General features: G+C 35.1%; 1 protein-coding gene across 1 annotated transcript in view; it reads left to right on the plus strand.

The window, feature by feature from the left end:
* The window catches only part of LOC110109304 (PH, RCC1 and FYVE domains-containing protein 1), a 47,936-nt gene extending 28,369 nt beyond the window's left edge, over positions 1-19,567 (plus strand). The window contains exons 8-9 of the mRNA XM_020840311.2: positions 15,899-16,269; positions 19,010-19,567. Coding sequence (XP_020695970.1) covers positions 15,899-16,269; positions 19,010-19,145 — 507 coding nt within the window. The 3' untranslated portion in view covers positions 19,146-19,567. The remainder of the gene's footprint in view (positions 1-15,898; positions 16,270-19,009) is intronic.
* Positions 19,568-19,771: the final 204 nt, after the last annotated feature.

Below are 19,771 nucleotides of genomic sequence, written 5' to 3' on the forward strand. Positions count from 1 at the left end.
GAACTAGTTTGTGGGCAGTGTTAATGGCGCAATTGTTATCATAGTTTATTCTTATATGTCTTTCTCATTTAATCTTCAAGTCTTTTAGAATAGTTTTTAGCTATATGAGTTCACAAATTTCTTATTCAATTGCTCTGAGAAAATACTCTACACTTGATCTTGATTGTTAAATATTCATCCATGTTACAAGATTTCTTCCTAGTAATATCCTGAAGTTGATATTTTATCAGCCAGCATAATCAACATTTGTATATCCTTCCAATTATATTCATATTCATCCATGTTACAAGATTTCTTTCTACCTTAGTTTATATCTTACTAAACTTTCAATATATTTATATTTTAATGTAAGCTTTTATATACATCTCACAATACTTTATTCTTTAGGCAAGTCAAGTATCTTTGTTGTGTGATTCCTTTCTAGAGTATTCATCTCTTTTCTCCTATGATGCACCGACACGGACACGTCGACACGGACACGACACGACACGGACACGGGACACAGCATTTTTTTAAAATATAGGACACCGGTGCGGCGTGGACACGGCATAATAATTTTTTAATATAATATATATAAATTAAAGTGACATTATATTAAAAATGACAAGCAATAATAAATCAATTTCATGATAACTAGGTACCGAGCTTGTACCTAGCGGTACCGAGCATGTACTAAGCGGTACCTAGCGATACCTAGTAGTACTAAGCATGTACCTAGCGATATCGAGCATGTACCTAGCGATACCTAGCAGTACCGAGCATGTACATTAACTTTTTTTTGGTAAGTTTCAAAAAACAACAATTAATATTTCAGGCGTCGAGAGTCAGGTGTCAATGCCATTTATCAGCCACCGAGAGAGGAGATGAAAATATCTTCATTGCCAAAAAGAAATGAAAATGAGAATATTCGATGATTAGGAATTAAGCGCGGACGTTGATTTTGTGTTGTGGATAGAAAATAAGAAATTTACTTTAAATCTCGCAAAATACAATAAATTATATTTAAAAAAATTCATAAATTATTTAAGATACGCGTCCGTGTCGGACACGCGTATCCAATTTGCATTTAATATTTTTTAATCGAACACGTTTTCGGCGTGTCCGACATGTGTCGGAGGAGTGTCGGACGAGTGTAGTGTCGGACACGGTGTCGGACACTGCATGCCTCTTTGAGGAGAAGTGTCGGTGCATCATAGCTTTTCTCATACTTCTTTCTATTTTTTTTATATGGATAGAAATCTACCCTAAATTTGTATTATGTTAACCCAATGCCAATACATATATAAAGTGAACACAAGATAAGATATATATCTGGTGGAAGAGCAATTCTAGAAATTAAATCTACATAAATCTAGAGAAAATTATCATAGTTGTGTTTATTGAGATTGTTGCCTGAAACCGTTTAGTTAGACAAAAAGGAGTGTGGGCCGGGCCTTTTGGTAAATAATCAATGATTATTTTTTTAGGGCTTCATGGTTCTTTCTAATTCTTGTTTCCCATGCTTTAAATAAGATTTGTGGAATTTCAATGGTGATAATTTTTGTGAGGAAAACTGTGTTAGTAGAATTGACAAGGCCTCCAACATGTTCACCACCACCAACAACAACAACATCAAGCCTTTGTCCCGCTACGTGGGGTCGGCTACATGAATCCTTTTTCTCCATTGTGTCATGTTAAAAGTCAAATTCTTGTTTAAATCTAATAAAGAGAATCCTTTCTAATATTTTCTAACTAAGTCTTATTAGGTCTATCTCTACCTTTCTTAACATAAGTCAAATCTAATACCTCTACTTTCCTAATTGGGTCATTGGGAGACCATCGTTTTATGTGCCAAACCATCTAAGGCGACTCGCTCTAATCATATCTTCCACTGGAGCTACTCCAACCTTTTCATGTATATGCTCATTTCATATCCTATCTCTAAGGGTGAAGCCACTCATCCACCTGAGCATCCTCATCTCTGCAACTCTTAACTTAGTATTATGCTTCTCCTTTAATGGCCAACATTTGTCACCATAAAGCATTGTAGGTCTCACCTCCATCATATAGAATTTTCCCTTAAGTTTTAGGGGGACTTTTCTATCACACAACAAGCCCGATGCATTCCTCCACTTCAACCATCCAACTCGAACTCTACTGATAATATCCCCATCTATTTTACCATCACACTGAACAATAGATCCAACATGTTCACCATCCTACAAAAAGATAAGCAACATGCTAGCGGGTTAGGTCACCTTGCCTATAAAACACAATTTTAAGTCCCAACTTTTGGTCTCTCCATTATTAGTTCTGTTAGTCTCACAGTAAGGCATGATTACTACTTACGAAAGAGTTAACTTGGCCCATAGCTTGATAGCTTCCTACAGCCCAATCCTCTACATGAAAAAGGAAGAGTTGGCAGTGTTAACCTAATGGCTTCTCTAGATCCTATCCTCTACATGTAAAGGGTAGAGTGGATAAGATCTATTGCCTAACAATAGCACTAAGCCCAATCTTCTGCATGAAAAGGGTAGAGTTGACTAGGCCCATAAATTAACAACTCTCAAGACTTAATTCTATGTACATGAATGAGGGAGTTGGTGTGGTCAAATAAAAAGAATCCCAAGAATGACTTTAAGTGTTGGGACAAATATTAAAGATTGCTAACTACATGAAAGAAAAACTTACAAGTAAAAGATAAATGCGAAGAAGACTCGTGCCAATTGGCGCATATAGTCATTATCTTGATGACTTCTCTAGATCCCATCCCCTACATGTTAAGAGTAGAGTCGATAAGGTTTATTGCCCATCAATAGCATAAAGCCCAATCTTCTACATGAAAAGGGTTTAGTCGACCAGGCCTATAAATCAACAACTTTCAAGACTTTATTCTCTATACACGACTGAGGGAGTTGATGTGGTCAAATAAAAAGAATTGACAGATTGACATCGAGTGATGGGGAAAATATTAAAGGTTGCCAACTCTGATAATGAAAACTTATAAGTGAAATATAAATGCAAAGAAGACTCATGCCAATCGGTGTGAGCATTCATTATCTTGGTTTGCATACCAACATGTCTAGCTACTATGATCTGGAGACTTAAAAAAATTCCCACCCTACTCTTTTATATGAGCTGGTCTTTGTTAACTTTTCATAGCGTATATTACATATTAAATAAGACACTACTTAGCTAATTCACTATCATTTTGCAAGGAATTTATGAAATTGTTTCAGGTTTCTCAAAGGTTCAAGCTTTTATGAATAAGCATCATTTCAAAATCACGAGTGAGAATTTTCTTTTGCTTAGAACTTCTAAAAGTTTGAGAGTTTTAGGATATAAGCCTTGTTAACTCCGGTCTTGTCATAGAAAATTAGGCTTGAAAAGTGGGATTTATGGTCCTACCTTTGTAGGTAGGGTGGCCCACTTGAGCCCATGCATGTTGCATGATGAGTTTTGATTTTAAAAGAGAGTTTGCATATTTTTAAAGACTTTTGTACATCTATTGAAGCAATTTTATGATCTTTGGAGCGATAGAAGTTTAGATTTTCTCAACAACAACAACAACAACAACAACGTCAAGCCTTTATCCCACTACGTGGGGTCGGCTACATGAATCCATTTTCTCCATTGTGTCCTATTGTGTCCTATTAGATTTTCTCAAAGTCGTTTTAATTCAATCTTTGTAGATATGACTAGAGAGAGTTGCCTTAGATGATTTGAACACATAAAATTTTATCTTCCGATGACTCGGTGAGGAGAGTAGATGTATTGTATTTGGTCTATGTTAAGAAAGATAGAGGTAGATCAAAAAAGATTTGGCTTAAAAATATTAGAAATTATATTTTTTATTAAATTTAAATGAGAATTGGACTCTTAACAAGACAATGACGACGACAACAACTAGCATTTATCCAACTATGGGAGGGCCCTTAACAAGACAGTGGAGCAAAAGTATTCATATAGTTGATCCCATGTAGTCAGATAAAGGCTTGATGTTGTTGTTGTCCTCGTCTTAATTCAATCTTTGACACTGGCACTTATATGTTAGAATGCATGCACAAGTTTTAGTTTGGTGAATCAGCATAGTTTAAGGGACGTGCATTCTTTTAAAAGTGCATATGATAGTTTACTTATAACAATTGGTATGTTGTTAGGGGATTGACACATTTGTTAGAGCTATTACACTTTTTATGCAAGCTAAGTTGTTTGTGTCGTTGTTGTTAGATGCAACATCATGGAATGCAAGCATAATTATTCTTTTGAGTTTATTGTATTGCATTTCATTTTCTTGCATGACTTGCTAGGCACTATATTTAAGTTGAAATCTGCATCATGATATATGTACAATATTTTAAATTATTCAAATTTAATTATTTATGTAAATGTATTTCTATTAAAATGCATTATTTTTGTTTGAAATTATTGCTCACATTCTATCTGATTGCAGATCTTCAAATAGTAGACTAGTTAGTTAAATTATATGTTTTTTCTGGATCTAGTTGCCAGTATTTATAATTTAAATTTTTATTGCATACTTAAGGCTGTGAAATTTTCTTGTATTTGGTCTGCATTTTGTTCCCGTAGACCCCACAGTTTATTTTTTTACATATAAATTGAGGAGCTAGAAAGTGGTTATTTTTACAGCTAGTTCAATTTCTAAGTGTGTTCTGATAGTTCTAGAAGCAAATGCAAAGATTTTGTTCATGCTCATATTCGAACTGTCATGTCTTATGTAAGTCCAATTTTAAGTTAGTTCTATGAAAAAAAATTTGTTTTGAACATTCATTTTATTCTTATATTAGAATTTTGCAATCTTTCATTGTTTTTGGTCACATAATGCCCAAACAAAGCATTGTAATTTTATTTTTTTAGCCTATTAAGAGAATTTCAACAACATCCTAACATCACTTTCATGTAAGGAGTATTAGGGGAATGTTAGACCCGCCTACTATGTTAAAAAAGACATCAATGAATGGTATAAATCATGACCAAGGTCTTCGAAACTCACCATTCAAGGAATGACATGCATGAGTAACTTTTGCAATGCATATAGTTTTCTTTGTTATGCTAAGAAAAGTATATATAGGGCTTAACCGTTACATCACATATGTTTCCTACAAGTTCACCTATTGTATTAGAAAAAGCATGTACTGGTTTCACTCGTGTCAAATGCGTTGCAGACAATATTTATGTGACATTGAGAAGTTGCTTTTTATACATTTGTTAGTGGAGGCGTTGGCAACAAAATTTGTTGCGAGGAAAAGAACAAGTCTACACTTTTTTTACCTCTTTGAATACAAGAACGGAAAAAAGAAAAAGAAAAATATCACTATATATATATATATATATATATAAAGAGAGAGAGATGAATAGTGTTCGGGGAGAAAGAAAGAGCACGTGAGTCAATGACTAAGATATAATAAAGTGAGTGAGTTGAGAAGAGCATGGGTGTAAACAAGTCGAGCTAAGCTTTAGTTACCCCTGGCTTGAGCTTGAACTTAATTAATTAATCGAGTTCGAACTCGAGCTACATATGAATTTTATAGAGGAATTAAGTTAATGTGTTTTACTTTAAAAATATGGGAGAGAGTTATGGAGCATAGGTTGCGGCGTGACAATAATGTTTCTTAAAATCAATTTAGATTCAGGTCAAGTAGGTCTATTATGGAAGCTATATATATTTATTGAGAGGTTTGATGGAGAAGTATAGAGAGAATAAGGAGGATCTATATATGATTTTTATTGATTTAGAGAAAGCATATGATAAAGTTCCAAGAGAAATGCTATGGATAGTTCTACGTAAGAAAGAGGTTATTAATGCTTATATTCAATTCATTAAGGATATGTATGCATGAATTGTTACTTGTTTTCAAACACAAGGTGGTTTGACCAACTATTTTCCTATTTTAGTTTGATTACATCAAGGATCAGCCTTAAGCCTATATGTTTTTACTTTAGTCATGGATGTTCTCACTAGACATTTTCAAGAGGTTGTACCCTGGTGTATGCTTTTTTGTTGATGATATTCTTCTTGTTGATGAGACTTAGAGAGGGAGTTGAAGGTAAACTTCAATTATGGAGGTCAACCTTTGAGTCTAAAGATTTTCGTTTGAGTAGATCTAAAACTAAATATATGGTGTGTAATTTTAGTAATGATATATCTTGTGGGGGGTTTGTAACTTTGGGCGATCAAGTCATTAATAAGAGCACTCATTTTAGATTTCTTGGGTCTATTGTTCGTAGTGATGGTGAAATAGATGGGGATATTATTAGTAGAATTCAAGTTGGATGGTTGAAGTGGAGGAATGCATCAGGCATGTTATGTGATAGAAAAGTCTCTCTCAAACTTAATGGAAAATTCTATAAGATGTTAGTGAGATTTGCAATGCTTTATGGTGCAGAATGTTGGCCAATAAAAGAGAAGAATAATATTAAGTTAAGTGTTGCAGAGATGAGGATGCTCAGGAGGATGTGTGGCTTTACTCTTGAAGACAAGATACGAAATGAGCATATATGTGAAAAGATTGGAGTAGCTCCCATGGAAGATAAGATTAGAGAGAGTCACCTTAGATGATTTGGTCACATAAAACTAGCGGCCTTCCAATGACCCGGTTAGAAAAGTAGATGTATTAGATTTGAAGAAAAGTAGATGTATTAGATTTGATTTATGTTAAGAAAGGTAGAGGTAGGCCTAAAATGACTTGGTTAGAAAATATTTGAAATGATCTTTTTTATTATATTTAGATGAGAATTTGACCTTTAACAGGACACAATGTAGAAAAAGGATTCATGTAGCTCACTGCACAAAGTGGGATAAAGGCTTTTTTTTTAAGTGGGATAAAGGCTTGTTGTTGTTGTTGAGCTTGAGCTAGCTCATGATCCGGCTCATTTATTATGAAAAATAGAAAAAGTCTTATGATTCAAGTAATTATCGTAATAAAATGGTAAGAAAATGAGATAGTCAATGAAAAATATAAAGAATCATTTAATATAAGAAACAACATCAACAACAATAACAAGCCTTTATCCCACTATGTGGGTTCGGCTACATGAATCTTTTTTCTCCATTGTGTTTTGTCAAGAGTCAAGTTCTCATCTAAATCTAAAAAAGAAAGGTCATTTCTAATATTTTCTATCCAAGTCTTTTTAGTTCTACCTCTACATTTCTTAACACAAATCAAATCTAATACATCTACTCTCCTAATCGGGTCATCAGAAGGCAACCGTTTTATGTGACCAAATCATCTAAGGAGACTCTCCTAATCTTATCTTCCACTGGAGCTACTTCAACCTTTTCATGTATATGCTCATTTCGTATCATGTCTTTAAGAGTAAAGCTACTCATCCTCTTGAGCATCCTCATCTCTACAACACTTAACTTAATATTATGCTTTTCTTTTCTTTACCAATATTCTGCACCATAAAGCATTACAAGTCTCACTACCATCTTATAGAATTTTCCCTTAGGTTGAGAGCGACTTTTCTACCAACAAGCCAGTTGCATTCCTCCACTTCAACTATCCAACTTGAATTCTACTAATAATATTCCCATCTATTTCACCATCACTCGGAACAATAGACCCAAGATATCTAAAATGATTGCTCTTATTAATGACTTGATCGCCTAAAATCACAATCCCCCCACTAGATCTATTATTACTAAAATTACACTCTATAGTTCAGTTTTAGATCTAATCACTTAATATAAGAAAGTGAGATATAATTTTAAATATTTTTAATAATTTTGTACTTAAAGTTTTGAATGCTAATATATTTTAAGTACATTTTATATTAATATTTTTTAAATGAGTCAGCTCGCAAGCTAAAGAGTTGAATTAGGGATGACTCAAACTTAGCTTGCTAACTCATTGAGCTTGTCTCACAAGCTTTTTATCAAGTCGAGCTTAACCAGTCTCATTAGTCAGCTTGACTCACACCCCTATGAGAGAGTGACATTATTATAATTATAGTTTAGGGTTTAATAATGTTTTTATTCAAGTCATTAAGGATATGTATGCGGGAGCTGTTACTTGTGTTCAAACCCAAGGTGGTTTGACCAAGTATTTTCCTATTTCAGTTGGATTACATCAAGGATCAACCTTAAGTCCATATCTTTTTTGCTTTAGTCGTGGATGTTCTCACGAGACATTTGCAAGAGTTGTACCCTGGTGTATGCTTTTTGCTAATGATATTCTTCTTGTTGATAAGACTAGAGAGGGAGTTGAAGGTAAATTTTAATTATGGAGGTCAACCCTAGAGTCTAAAGGTTTCATTTGAGTAGATTTTAAACCAAATATATGGAGTGTAATTTTAGTAGTAATAGATCTAGTGTGGGGGGATTGTGACTTTGGGCGATCATGTCATCAATAAGATACACATTTTAGATATATTAGGTCTATTGTTTAGAGCAATGGTAAAATAGATAAGTTTATTATTAGAATTCAAGTTGGGCGGTTGAAGTGGAGGAATGCATCGGGCTTATTGTGTGATAGACAAGTCCCACTCAAATTTAAGGGAAAATTCTATATGATAGTGGTGAGACATGCAATGCTTTATGGTGCAGAATGTTGGCCATTAAAAGTGAAGCATGATATTAAGTTCAGCGTTGCAGAAATGAGGATGCTCAAGTGGATAAGTGGTTTTACTCTTAGAATAGGATACAAAATGAGCATATACGTGAAAAAGTTGGAGTAGCTCTAGTGGGAGTTAAGATTAGAGTGAGTCGCCTTAGATGGTTTGGTCACATAAAACGGCGGCCTTTTGATGACCCGGTTAGGAGAGTAGATGTATTAGATTTAGCTTATGTTAAGAAATGTAGAGGAACCTAAAAATACTTGGTTAGAAAATATTAGAAATGACATTTCTTTATTAGATTTAAATGAGAATTTGACTCTTAATCAGACACAATGGAGAAAAAAAATTATGTAGCCGACCACACATAATGGGATAAAGACTTGATGTTGTTGTTGTAGTATTATCTAATTGCCTTGTATTTCTTCCCTTTCTTAGTACAACCCCATAAGGTATCCCTATCACGAAGCTCTTATTCTCTTAGTTGAGATTCAAATATTAATAGTCATGCTGGGACCAGGCTTGTGAAATGCCAAGTTTTAACTTGATTAATATGAAATGTTATTCAGTTAAGACATTAATCAACAAACGTATTTGACAATGTTGGATCGTGAGTCATTCGACACATGCTGACTGAAATTTTTCCTGCTACGCCTCTGAATGTAGAACAATGTTTTTATACCTTTGATTGTGATCATAGACATGTTAAAATGAAAATCAAGTATGTTCAGTATGATAATATTCTTGGCTTTAGAATTTATATATAGTCAATAGTATATATATGTAAGCATTATATTGAATGGTGCTTAGAGCTTCCATACTCATTCCAAATTGTTGTGCTTGTTTTTTAAACCTCCATTGGTACGAAACCCATAACCTAGTGACATTCTGTCAGGGTGCATCCTACATACGAGATATGATTGCAACATATTAAAAGAATAAGTAGTGATTTTTGAATGATTTTTTTTTTCCTTTCTATTAACATCTGAGACAATTACTTCGTCCCAGACTGGAGCAAGTTGTGGTGAAAATGATCAATCTAGACAGAATAAATCTTCAATATCTATATTGAATGAAAAAAAGGAGAGAAGGAGAAGTTCGTTGTTTCAAATTTCAAGAGGGATGCTCAAAATAGTCAAAAAAATTCTTGAAATCATTCAATAAAGTCAAAGTAAATTTTTTTTTTTAATGATTTATTTATTGGAAAAGTTGTGCAAGCAGTTAAAATTTTTATCTATCCCATTGAGCTTGAAGTATTAGATTGAATCAAGTAGAAATCTGAGCATTACTTTCGCCTCCTTAAATAGCCCACCGCTCCCATGTCATCCTCATAATTCAATTGTTTTCACTATGCCAAGCATTCTATAGGCATCCTATGTGAGTCAAGGTGTGGTGCTAGCACCTTGCGCGTGTTGTAGGTGTGCATCATTAGTTAAGTGTTGCTTATTCACAGAAGAGAATTGTGGGCTCCGAAAATTCGGCCTCGGCCTCCACTCGCTTTTCTTATTCGGCGAGGGAGTTTTAACGAACTAAGTTCCGGGGTAAATTTTGGAAGGCAGATGGGTTTGTAGATAAGACACTACCCAGAGATTTCGCCCTCATTTTGTGAGGACTTTATGATCTGAGTTCTGGTTTCCTATAGGCGCAAGCCCCTATAGTTAATTACCCCTCCTGATTACGAGAGAGAACTTTCGATTAAGGCTAGTCGTCAATCAGATACGTATAGAATACGTGTTATCTGGCATATAGTAGCAGCAATGGATTTTGATTTTTGGAAATGTTTGTAAGTTTGAGAATTTGGAGAATTTGGGAATTTGGGAAGCGTTTGATATTTAAAATGAGATTTCACCATCTTTCACTTAAAGCGGATGGTGGGAGAATGGATGATGGGCCCGATCAAGATCCCATGGTTCCGTCGTCCCGGGCCATCGTGGTCCCTGGTCTACTTAGTCAGAGGAGGTAGTCGACCCAACCTGACAGAAAAATCCTTGTCGGCAGCCATGGGTTGCTTCGTCCAAGGAGACCTTATAGACCGGGGTTGAATGTCTGTCTAAGGGGACAAATTTAAATCCACCTTAGCTAACAGAGGGCTTTGTGCCCTATCAATCATATCCTATTGATTCATATCTCAAGGATTTAACGCCATTAAGGAGCGTATTGGCTCTGGCCATAACCGATATTTCGTGGTGCCATTTGGCGGCAAAACCACTCGGTTCAGAGGGCCCCGGGCCATAACGTTTATCCTGCGGTGCTATTTGGCGGTCAACGCCGGTTAGAGGACACGTACCACGTCCTTATTGGTAGGAAATTGTTGAGAATGGATCCTAGTGATATTTTTGACTAGGCATTTGGCTCTTTGTGAGCAGAGTATATTTGAATTGTCCACCCTGGGCAGATTGTGTGCGGGGGTGGATGGATTTTGCTTTAAGCATTGATGGATATATTTCATTTTTAAATATTTTTTGGATTTGGGGCTTGTAGAGTTTGGATTCTGGTAGACATTTGAATGGAATTTGAGATATTTGTGGAACCCCTCCGGTTGAGATCTGCATTCAACACGCCATCATCGGGTGTTTGGGGTCATTTCCATTTGATTGAACCTTGTCGACCCTATCAACTTATCGATAGGGGATCGGGTTTCTCATAGCTTTGTGCCTTGTTTGATGATTTTCTCAATTTTAGGCTTGAAGGCTAAAAAGAATGTATTTAAATAAATACACCGTTGCTACACCGTGTATTTTGTTAGGTAGAGTTCGAATCTTGTCGACTTCTATTGATCCGTATAGAATGATCGGATTCGAACTTGAATTCACTTGTCACTAGTGTAGCATCCATAGCGTCAAACGTGTGTACCAATAACACGCTCGCAGGGTCCATGCGGGTTGAGATTGTATTACCCTTGTTGTACCTATGTGTATACAAACTAAGGTGCGCGTGTAAGGGGTATTTGAAATATTTTGTAGTTGTGCAATGTATTTCTCATTTGAATGCACAGCATTCCTTGAAAAGTCTATTACACGCCTTCTGGTCTGCTTTCATAAGTGTTGCAGATCGGTGGCGTGGTTTTGTAGATTGTAGACGCCTTCTGTCTGCTTGTATGAGTGTTGCAGATCCGGTGGCGGTGCGTTGTAGATTGTAGACGCCTTCTGTCTGCTTGTATGAATGTTGCAGATCGGTGGCGTTGGATTTTGATGTTGACTCCCCTTTCTCAATCACCAGGGGAGATTTTTTGGATTTTGGAGTCAAATACTGCTGATTTGGAAGAAGAACTCCTTTAAGCTCTTCAGTTTAGCAGACTTTTATTTTCGATGTTTGTGGCATCCAGACTGCTTTTCTTCTAAAGTATAGAGATTAAGAAGAAACTTTGAAATACCAAGGAAGTTTGGTTCTAATTTGTTTCAAACATTTTCTCCCTTTCCAGGGCGGGTGTCCTTTTCCGTACATCGGGTTGCCTTTGTACCCGATGTACTTTTAGATTTTTATCACTGCTGTCGTAGGTGATATTTGCACTCGTGTCCACAGTGATTCGTTATACAATACACTGTTGTTATCCACAAGTTGCTTTGTAGCCATTTGCAGGGGACTGTTGTACTCACTACGACCTTCCCGAAGGTATTGTAGGAGACCATTTGACATCAGTATTGTGTCCACCTTCACCAATCTCAGGTGGCATATTGAATTTGTTTGTAGAAGATGGATCTTTGATTGCTGGTCTCCATATTACCTTCTCAATCAACAGGCAATTGTAGGGATTATTGTAGGAATTAACACATCTTTCGTGTCCACAGGGATTCATTCCCCCGCTTGTAACTTGTTAATTTAGAGAACTGTGCATTTAGACTCTGATTGGTTCATTCACCCAAAGTCCCAATTCTATGTATTCCATCGGACCCGATTTCAAAGTTCAACCATGCTTGAATCTCCCTCGTTGTCTTGAAAGTGTGGTGCATTTGACCTCGTAGGAACTATTGTAGGAGTTCGTTATATTCAAGGTCTTGTAGTTTGAGTTTCCCGTGTGTGATCCAAACTTTGATCTTTGCATGTGTTTTGGTCCAAATTCAGTTTCATTCAGACTTGAATTCATCAAAGTTTACAAGTCCCCACTTGATGTCGTATAGCCCGAGTTCAAGAATGGATTCAAGTTCTTTGGCCGGCTCAAGTGCAATTCTTATCTGGATTTCTTGTTCCCTCTTGATTTTTGACTCCATTCGAGCTCAAGTTTGGTTCAATTTGAGTACTCGTTCAAGTTCAATTTGATTGTCCAGGGTCCTTTGAAGTTCTTGCAAGTTCAATTTGTGTTCAATGATCTGAATTTGAGTTTAATTAAATGTTCAAATTATTCGATTTTGGTCCCAATTTGATTTCATTTCACTTGAATTTGATCCTCAGTTCTGTCTTGATTTTATTTGGACTTGAATTTTAGAAATCATTTGAATTTTGATTCTGATTTAGGTCCACAAGTCCTCTGTTCTTGTACAGGTCCTCTGCTCATTTTAGTTCAAGTTCTGTACATTTTTATTCGAGTACAGGTCCTCTGCACTTTTAGTTTCAAATTTCTGTGCATTTCTGTTCCAATACAGATCTTCTATATTGTTGCCCAATAAGATTTTCAAATTGTTCAAGCCTTTGTAGATTTCAGTGAAAATTTCGGCAACACCCCGGCATATCCCCCATTTGGGGGAAAATAGGGGAGCTGGGCCTTCCCACCACGCTACTAGAGCGTGTATGGTAGGTGTCCTTAGACACCGCAGCCGTACAAATTTTCATCCCACCACGCTACAAGAGCGTGTATGGGGCCTTCAACAGTACCCGTGCAGCAGAACAGCAGTGACGTACCAGAACAGCAGTGACTCCCCACCACGCTACAGAGCGTAGTATAGGGCTTCCCACCTCGTCGTATGCGTCGCACCGGGCTCCCTCCTACCGTGCTACAAGAGCGCGTATAGGTGGTTCTCCGGTCCGCTGCAAACGTCGAGAATGGGATTTTGGACCATCATACCTTTCGTAGCAGTCGTCGGCGGTGTCGGTGTCGAGGTCGGGTCGAGGACTGTTCCCCACCACGCTACAAGAGCGTGTATAGGCTTACCCGCCTCGTCGTATGCTTCGCACCGGGCTCCCTCCTACCGTGCTACAAGAGCGCGTATAAGTGGTTCCCCGGTCCGCTGCAAACGTCGAGAACGGGATTGGAGTTATACCTTGGCGACTCTGGCGGTGGCTCGTGGATCGAGGCAAAAGGAGGATTCCGTTTTTTTATTCTTTTTTTTTCAACTAATTATAATTAATAATAATTAAAATAATTAATTATAATTAAATTTAATTAATTATAATTAATTATGATAAATATCGATTAATTATAATTAAAAATATTAATTTATAATTAACTTAATTAATTATAATCAATTATAATTATTAATAATTAATTAAATTAGATAACTAATTATAATTAAAATTAATTAATTATAACTAATTATTTTTATTAATTAATTATCATTTAAAAATAATTAATATATAATTAAATTAAGTAATTATAATTAATTATAATAATATAATTAATTATAATTAAACATAGTTAAATATAACTAATTATATTAATGATTATTATTATCATTATTAAAACATTTAATAATAATAATAATAATAACAATATAACAAAAACAGCCCTAAAGGCTGTTTGGTAACAGGGATTTGGCCGAAGAAGGTAAGGGAGAAAGTTGCCTTCACAGTGAGCAGCTTCCGTTCTTGCACCCGATCAAAATGTCTTAACCTCTGATCCGACAGTAAGGGAAGGTCGTTGAAGGAGCAACGTCGCACGGCCACGAAGAGTCGAAGAAGCAACGCGAGCTCCCGTTGTATCTCCCGAACAAAATGTCGTAACTTCCGAACCCGACAGGAAGGAAACGTCGTCGAAGCAGCGAAGTTGAACAGCAAAGGAGGATCCGGAGAAGCAACTCAAAGGGGAGAAAGTTATCTTCACCGCAAGCGAACTCCCGTTTGTGCTTCCGATCAAAATGTAACTTCCGATCCAACAGGAATGGAAAGTCGTCGAGCAGGTGAAGTCGAGCAACATCAAAGAGGCCGAAGAAGCGCACGACCGAGAGAAAGTTATCTTCGCAGCCGGCGGGCTCCAGTTGTTGGTTCCGATCAAAATGTTGTGACTTCCGATCCCGACAGGAAGGGAAAGTCAACGATCGAGTGAAGCCGAACAGCTACGAAAAGGTTGGAGAAGCAAACAGGTGAGCTCCTTTGTTCCTTCCGATCAACCTGTTGTAGCCTCCGATTCGAAGGAAGGGAAAGTCGTTGAAGGTCGAAGTCGAACGAGGGAGTAGAGCGAGAGAGATTCATCCCAAGAGCTTCCTTCATTCGGCCTTTTAACGACGAAAGGCGACATACAAAGATCGTGTGTGAAACGACGTCGATGTGCAATGAGCCACGCGGGATCGTGCGTTGGATGTCCGATTTCGCAAGATTTGCGGGATTTCGATCGTGTTAGCTGTCATTGTACAGGTACGAGAGAATTTTTTTTTTTTTTCTTTTTGGCTCATGTATACAGGTCAACAAGAATGCCTTGCCATGAGCTTACATATGAGTATCAATACTTAAAATGCACAAGTAGTTTTGGATGATGAAAATTTGATTTGCTGATATAGAAAGCGCAATAATAGTTGGAGAAACAGGAATACGCTGTAGGAAATAAGTTGACATTCAAGTTCTTGATTAGTAAACCTTGAGAAATAAGAGCTTGAGTCTACCAAGATAGAAGAGATGGAGGGATGCAACTAATAAGGGAGAAAATAATGAATGATGATGGATTAAATAACAGCAAATATTAGATAATCTATAGACTATGCTAGCTATAAGGTTAACTAGTTTTAATTTTTAAGCCATTTATATATATATATTTTGAGTTCTTTGTTAGCATTACTTATTAAGGTCTTGGAAAGTGGAAAGGAAACTTGAAAATTTTTTATTTCACCTACTGTGTACTGTTCACTAGTATTTATAGTAATTTAAATAGGGATATCAAGTAAAATATCGTGAATTTTTAAGAGCCAAATTATACTCAGGCAAGTGCCTAGGGTGGCGCCTGGCATTTAAAACATTATGTAGTTATGAGTGCGTCTAACACTTTTGACAATACAACAAAAATCTATCGACTTTTCAACCTAGATCACAGGACTTACCCTCTAGCTCTTTCACTTAATCAGATGTCTTATAAACAGATAGAGGTCTACTTCCCAATAACCTAATTCTACCTTTATTACATTGTACATTGATCTTATGTTCTCTTCATTTGTGTCCACATTCATCCAGTCCAAGTATTTACTTTTTGTGATTGGTGCAGTTGAAAGATTTGGCTGAAAGACTACCCGTTGGAGCAACCAAAAACAGTAAACTTTCTTCCTTGACATCGTTGAGCTCTATTGCAGCTATCAATGACATCTCTGCTGCTTCTATTGAGCAAATGGGTAACTTCAACGGTAATCCCGAGCCAGATTCAAACTGTTCAAATGGACTAATAGCTACTAGTGCAGCTAGTTCCATTGGCCATCGAAGCAGAGGTGGTCATTCTGAAACAACAAAGAATGGAAGCAAATTGACCGATGGAGATACCAATCAAGAGTCTGAATGGGTTGAGCAAGATGAACCAGGCGTTTATATCACACTAATTTCTTTGCCAGGTGGTGTTAAAGATCTCAAGCGGGTTCGATTCAGGTAAGCAGTAAGCATATCTAATTTTAACATTGCCTTTCTTGAAGCATCTGTTACGTAACATAACAAAATTAGATGCTTATGTCATATTTGAATTTATTTTTTGTTTTCATCTATTTTGTTTTGTTTTATTTTTATGTTTTATTTTATTTCATTTTTGTTTTCTCATAAAATAAAGGAATCTTCGCATAATCTACTTATTTTCTTTTTGCAAAGCAAAATTAGAAAAATTAAAAAATCAAAATAGGACACATAACCTTTATATATGTATGTAATTATCTCAAATAATTCATCTAATTACTAATTATCATGATGAAAGTTTATTCATGCCGTAATTATTTTAAGTTACCATCATAATCACTAATTAATTAGCAACTTTCCAGTTAAATAATTATAGAAATTTAACTAATCAAACTAAAATTTAATTAATATTTAATTAGAGTATTTGATGCAGAATAACTTATGGTTTATGTTTTAACTTCATCCAAATCGAGGATGAGATTCTCAAGAACACAGGATTAATTTGTAGCCCACAAACTCAGGAAAATAACTGCAATAATTTTTATGCTAAGTACAACGTATGTAAAAGTTACTCCAAATGATAATTTAAAACATACCGAATACTGAAATTCTATAAGAAATCCAAAATTTCAATAAACCACACAATGATTAGGATTCAACCCATAAGAAGGAAAATCAGATTATAGCGACTTAACTAAATTTAAATCACACGTGCATAATCATTAGTATTATAAATAGATGAAAAAAAAAACAAAAATAGAAGTCACCAAATAGAAGATTAGGCTTCACACTAGTACAAGAAGTTTCTCCTGAAAATTTACACTTATCGGAGAATTCACGTAACAACACAGAAATTTAAATGGAAATTTGAATTTTATTAAGCAATAGGATGATTTTTTTTACAAGCCGAAAGGCCCAATTTATAATAAAGAATGACCCAAAATTTATAGTTTTAAAAAAATCATATAAATCTAGCCTAATTGCAAGTATCAACTTCAAAAATTTCAGATTGCATCAAAATAAGCAAGTTTTCAATCCCAGTTCCAGCATTTGCCGCATGTCTAGGTTCTTCCAATCTCTCAATCATCCAATTTTTGGGTCCAACTATAGTAAAAAATCATATATGGATAATAATTTTTGTGCATCTCTGCTTCAATAGAAAATTGCATATAGCAGAAAACCAATCAACAAATAAGTAACACGCAACAACCCGACAAAAAACAAAATCGTATATGGAAGGAAACTCAACAACCACTGAATAAGGAAAAAAGTCAATGGATTTTATCGAAGCACCGACCCAACTATAGTGTTAAATGCCAACCCGGAGGGAAACATACCACATTGTTGAATACCGTGAGTAGGAAAATCCTAAACTAGGGAATTTGATAAGACTTGAATCAAATCATCTTTTACAACGTAAGCAATAAACAAAACTAATCGAGAAAATTAATATACTATTTAACATATCCTATTCACATAAATTTCATCATTATTTACATATTATATTAAATAACTGGAAACCTCAGACTTTCGCGTACCCAATTTATATATCCAGTAAGTATGATTTTTAGATTTGCTTCATTTTTTTGGCTAGAAAAAGAATTTATTCTAAAAAATTAAATATTTGATATTCATCAAGATTAGGTTCAATTTCTATTAGACATTTAGGTTCATAGCCAAGAATAGATTCAAATTTTAAACTAATCAAGATAATTAAAGCATTATAGAATACATACATTCTTTTAGGCATCATTATCATAGAAATTGCCACATTAAATAAATTGTAAAAAAAAAAACTATAAAATAAAATAAATCAATATCAATGCGCATGATTATCATATACAATGAAAATAGACTTTTAAGATTTGATTTATCAACCTTAAATAATCATTAAGCAACCACTAAAACTACTACGATGTTGATTAGCCAAGTAGAATTTTGAGGTTAGCAAAAGCTTTAGTGTGCCTAACTAGCTCTTTCTTTATTCCCTGAAGGGAATGATCGTAGTACTCTTTGATGCAGACTCTTCAATTGCCTTCTCAAAACTGAAAAAAAAAAAATCTCGAGAAGCAGTACAGTAAAAGAAGGAAGATGAAAAAGAAGATTGCAAGAGAATGCGTGATATCTCAAAATATGTTATAGTAAGAAGGGGAATCCTTTTCCCATTTTAAACCACGTAGTGTGCAACCCCGGGTAAACTGGAGAATACTTGGAAGTTGAAGTTCAATAGTAATAATGGCCAGACTACTCATCTGGAACTAATTATTTCGTAATCAATCATTATAAATAAATAACTTTAATTATTATGAGTAATTCATTGATTCGTGCATTACCCAATGCTTAATTATTATGATTAAATAGTAATAAATTCTTGTTGATCTTAATAAAGATTCTAATTGAACCTTTATTAACCTAAGTAAATACTTATAAATTGATTAGTTTAGTCACTTATGAATTGATTAGCTGCCATAGGTTTTATTTCCATAAATAATACTAATAAAATATTAATGATGTTAATACAACATTTTTTATTTAGATCATCTAAATGAGATTTTGATTCTTAACAGAACACTATGAAGAAAAATGATTCATGTAGCCGATCCCATGTAGTGGGATAAAGGCTTGATGTTATTGTTGTTGTTGTATGATAATATTTTATTTTAAATGCTCAATGATCCTGTTGATATATTTAATCAATCAACTTTTGTTAAATTTGACCCAGCCGGAAGAGATTCAGTGAAAAACAAGCAGAGCAATGGTGGGCAGGGAACAGAGCCAGGGTTTATGAACAATACAATGTGAGGATGGTTGACAGATCAAGCACTGTAAGCTGCAGTGGAACTGATGGAGCTCACTGAAGGCCTGTACGTTCATTCACCCAGTTTTTAAAGTATGGATTCACGCCCACCCGTCTAAAAATGAGGAGAAAAAAAAAAATTAAAATTAAAATCAGGGTACTGCCAAATTTCTCACTGATCAAGTAGTTGTATATGTGGCTATTATTTTATTTTAGCCCTTTAAAAGAAAAAAAAAAGGGGCTATGATAAAATGGGGGTTATGAGCTGGTTTTTCAATATATAATATATATTTTTTAATTATTATTATTATTATTATTTCCTTGTGTGGTTAGTAGAGTTTCGTTAGTGGTGAGGAATGTATAGTGGCTGGGGGTCGAATTCTTGTAAATTCGAAGTAATCATCTTCATCTATCTACCTCTCATCATCTTGGAGAGATGTAGCCTAACCATTTTATCCAAGAGCTTAAGGTTTTATTATCCCCCATTTAAAAAGAAAAAAAAAAGCTTGATATTCTTTATGATTTATTAATGATAGTAGCTGATTGTTCTCTGCAATATTTATCAGCCTCATATTCGGTGCATTGGAGCTATTTACTTTTAAATTTCCTTTATGAATTATGGGCATCAAAGTCTATCTCGACTTTAGAAGCTAAAAGTTTAGAGTTGATATGAATCACGATGTTTTG

This window comes from Dendrobium catenatum, unplaced genomic scaffold, assembly GCF_001605985.2.
Source record: "Dendrobium catenatum unplaced genomic scaffold, ASM160598v2 fragScaff_scaffold_703, whole genome shotgun sequence".
Taxonomy (NCBI): domain Eukaryota; kingdom Viridiplantae; phylum Streptophyta; class Magnoliopsida; order Asparagales; family Orchidaceae; genus Dendrobium; species Dendrobium catenatum.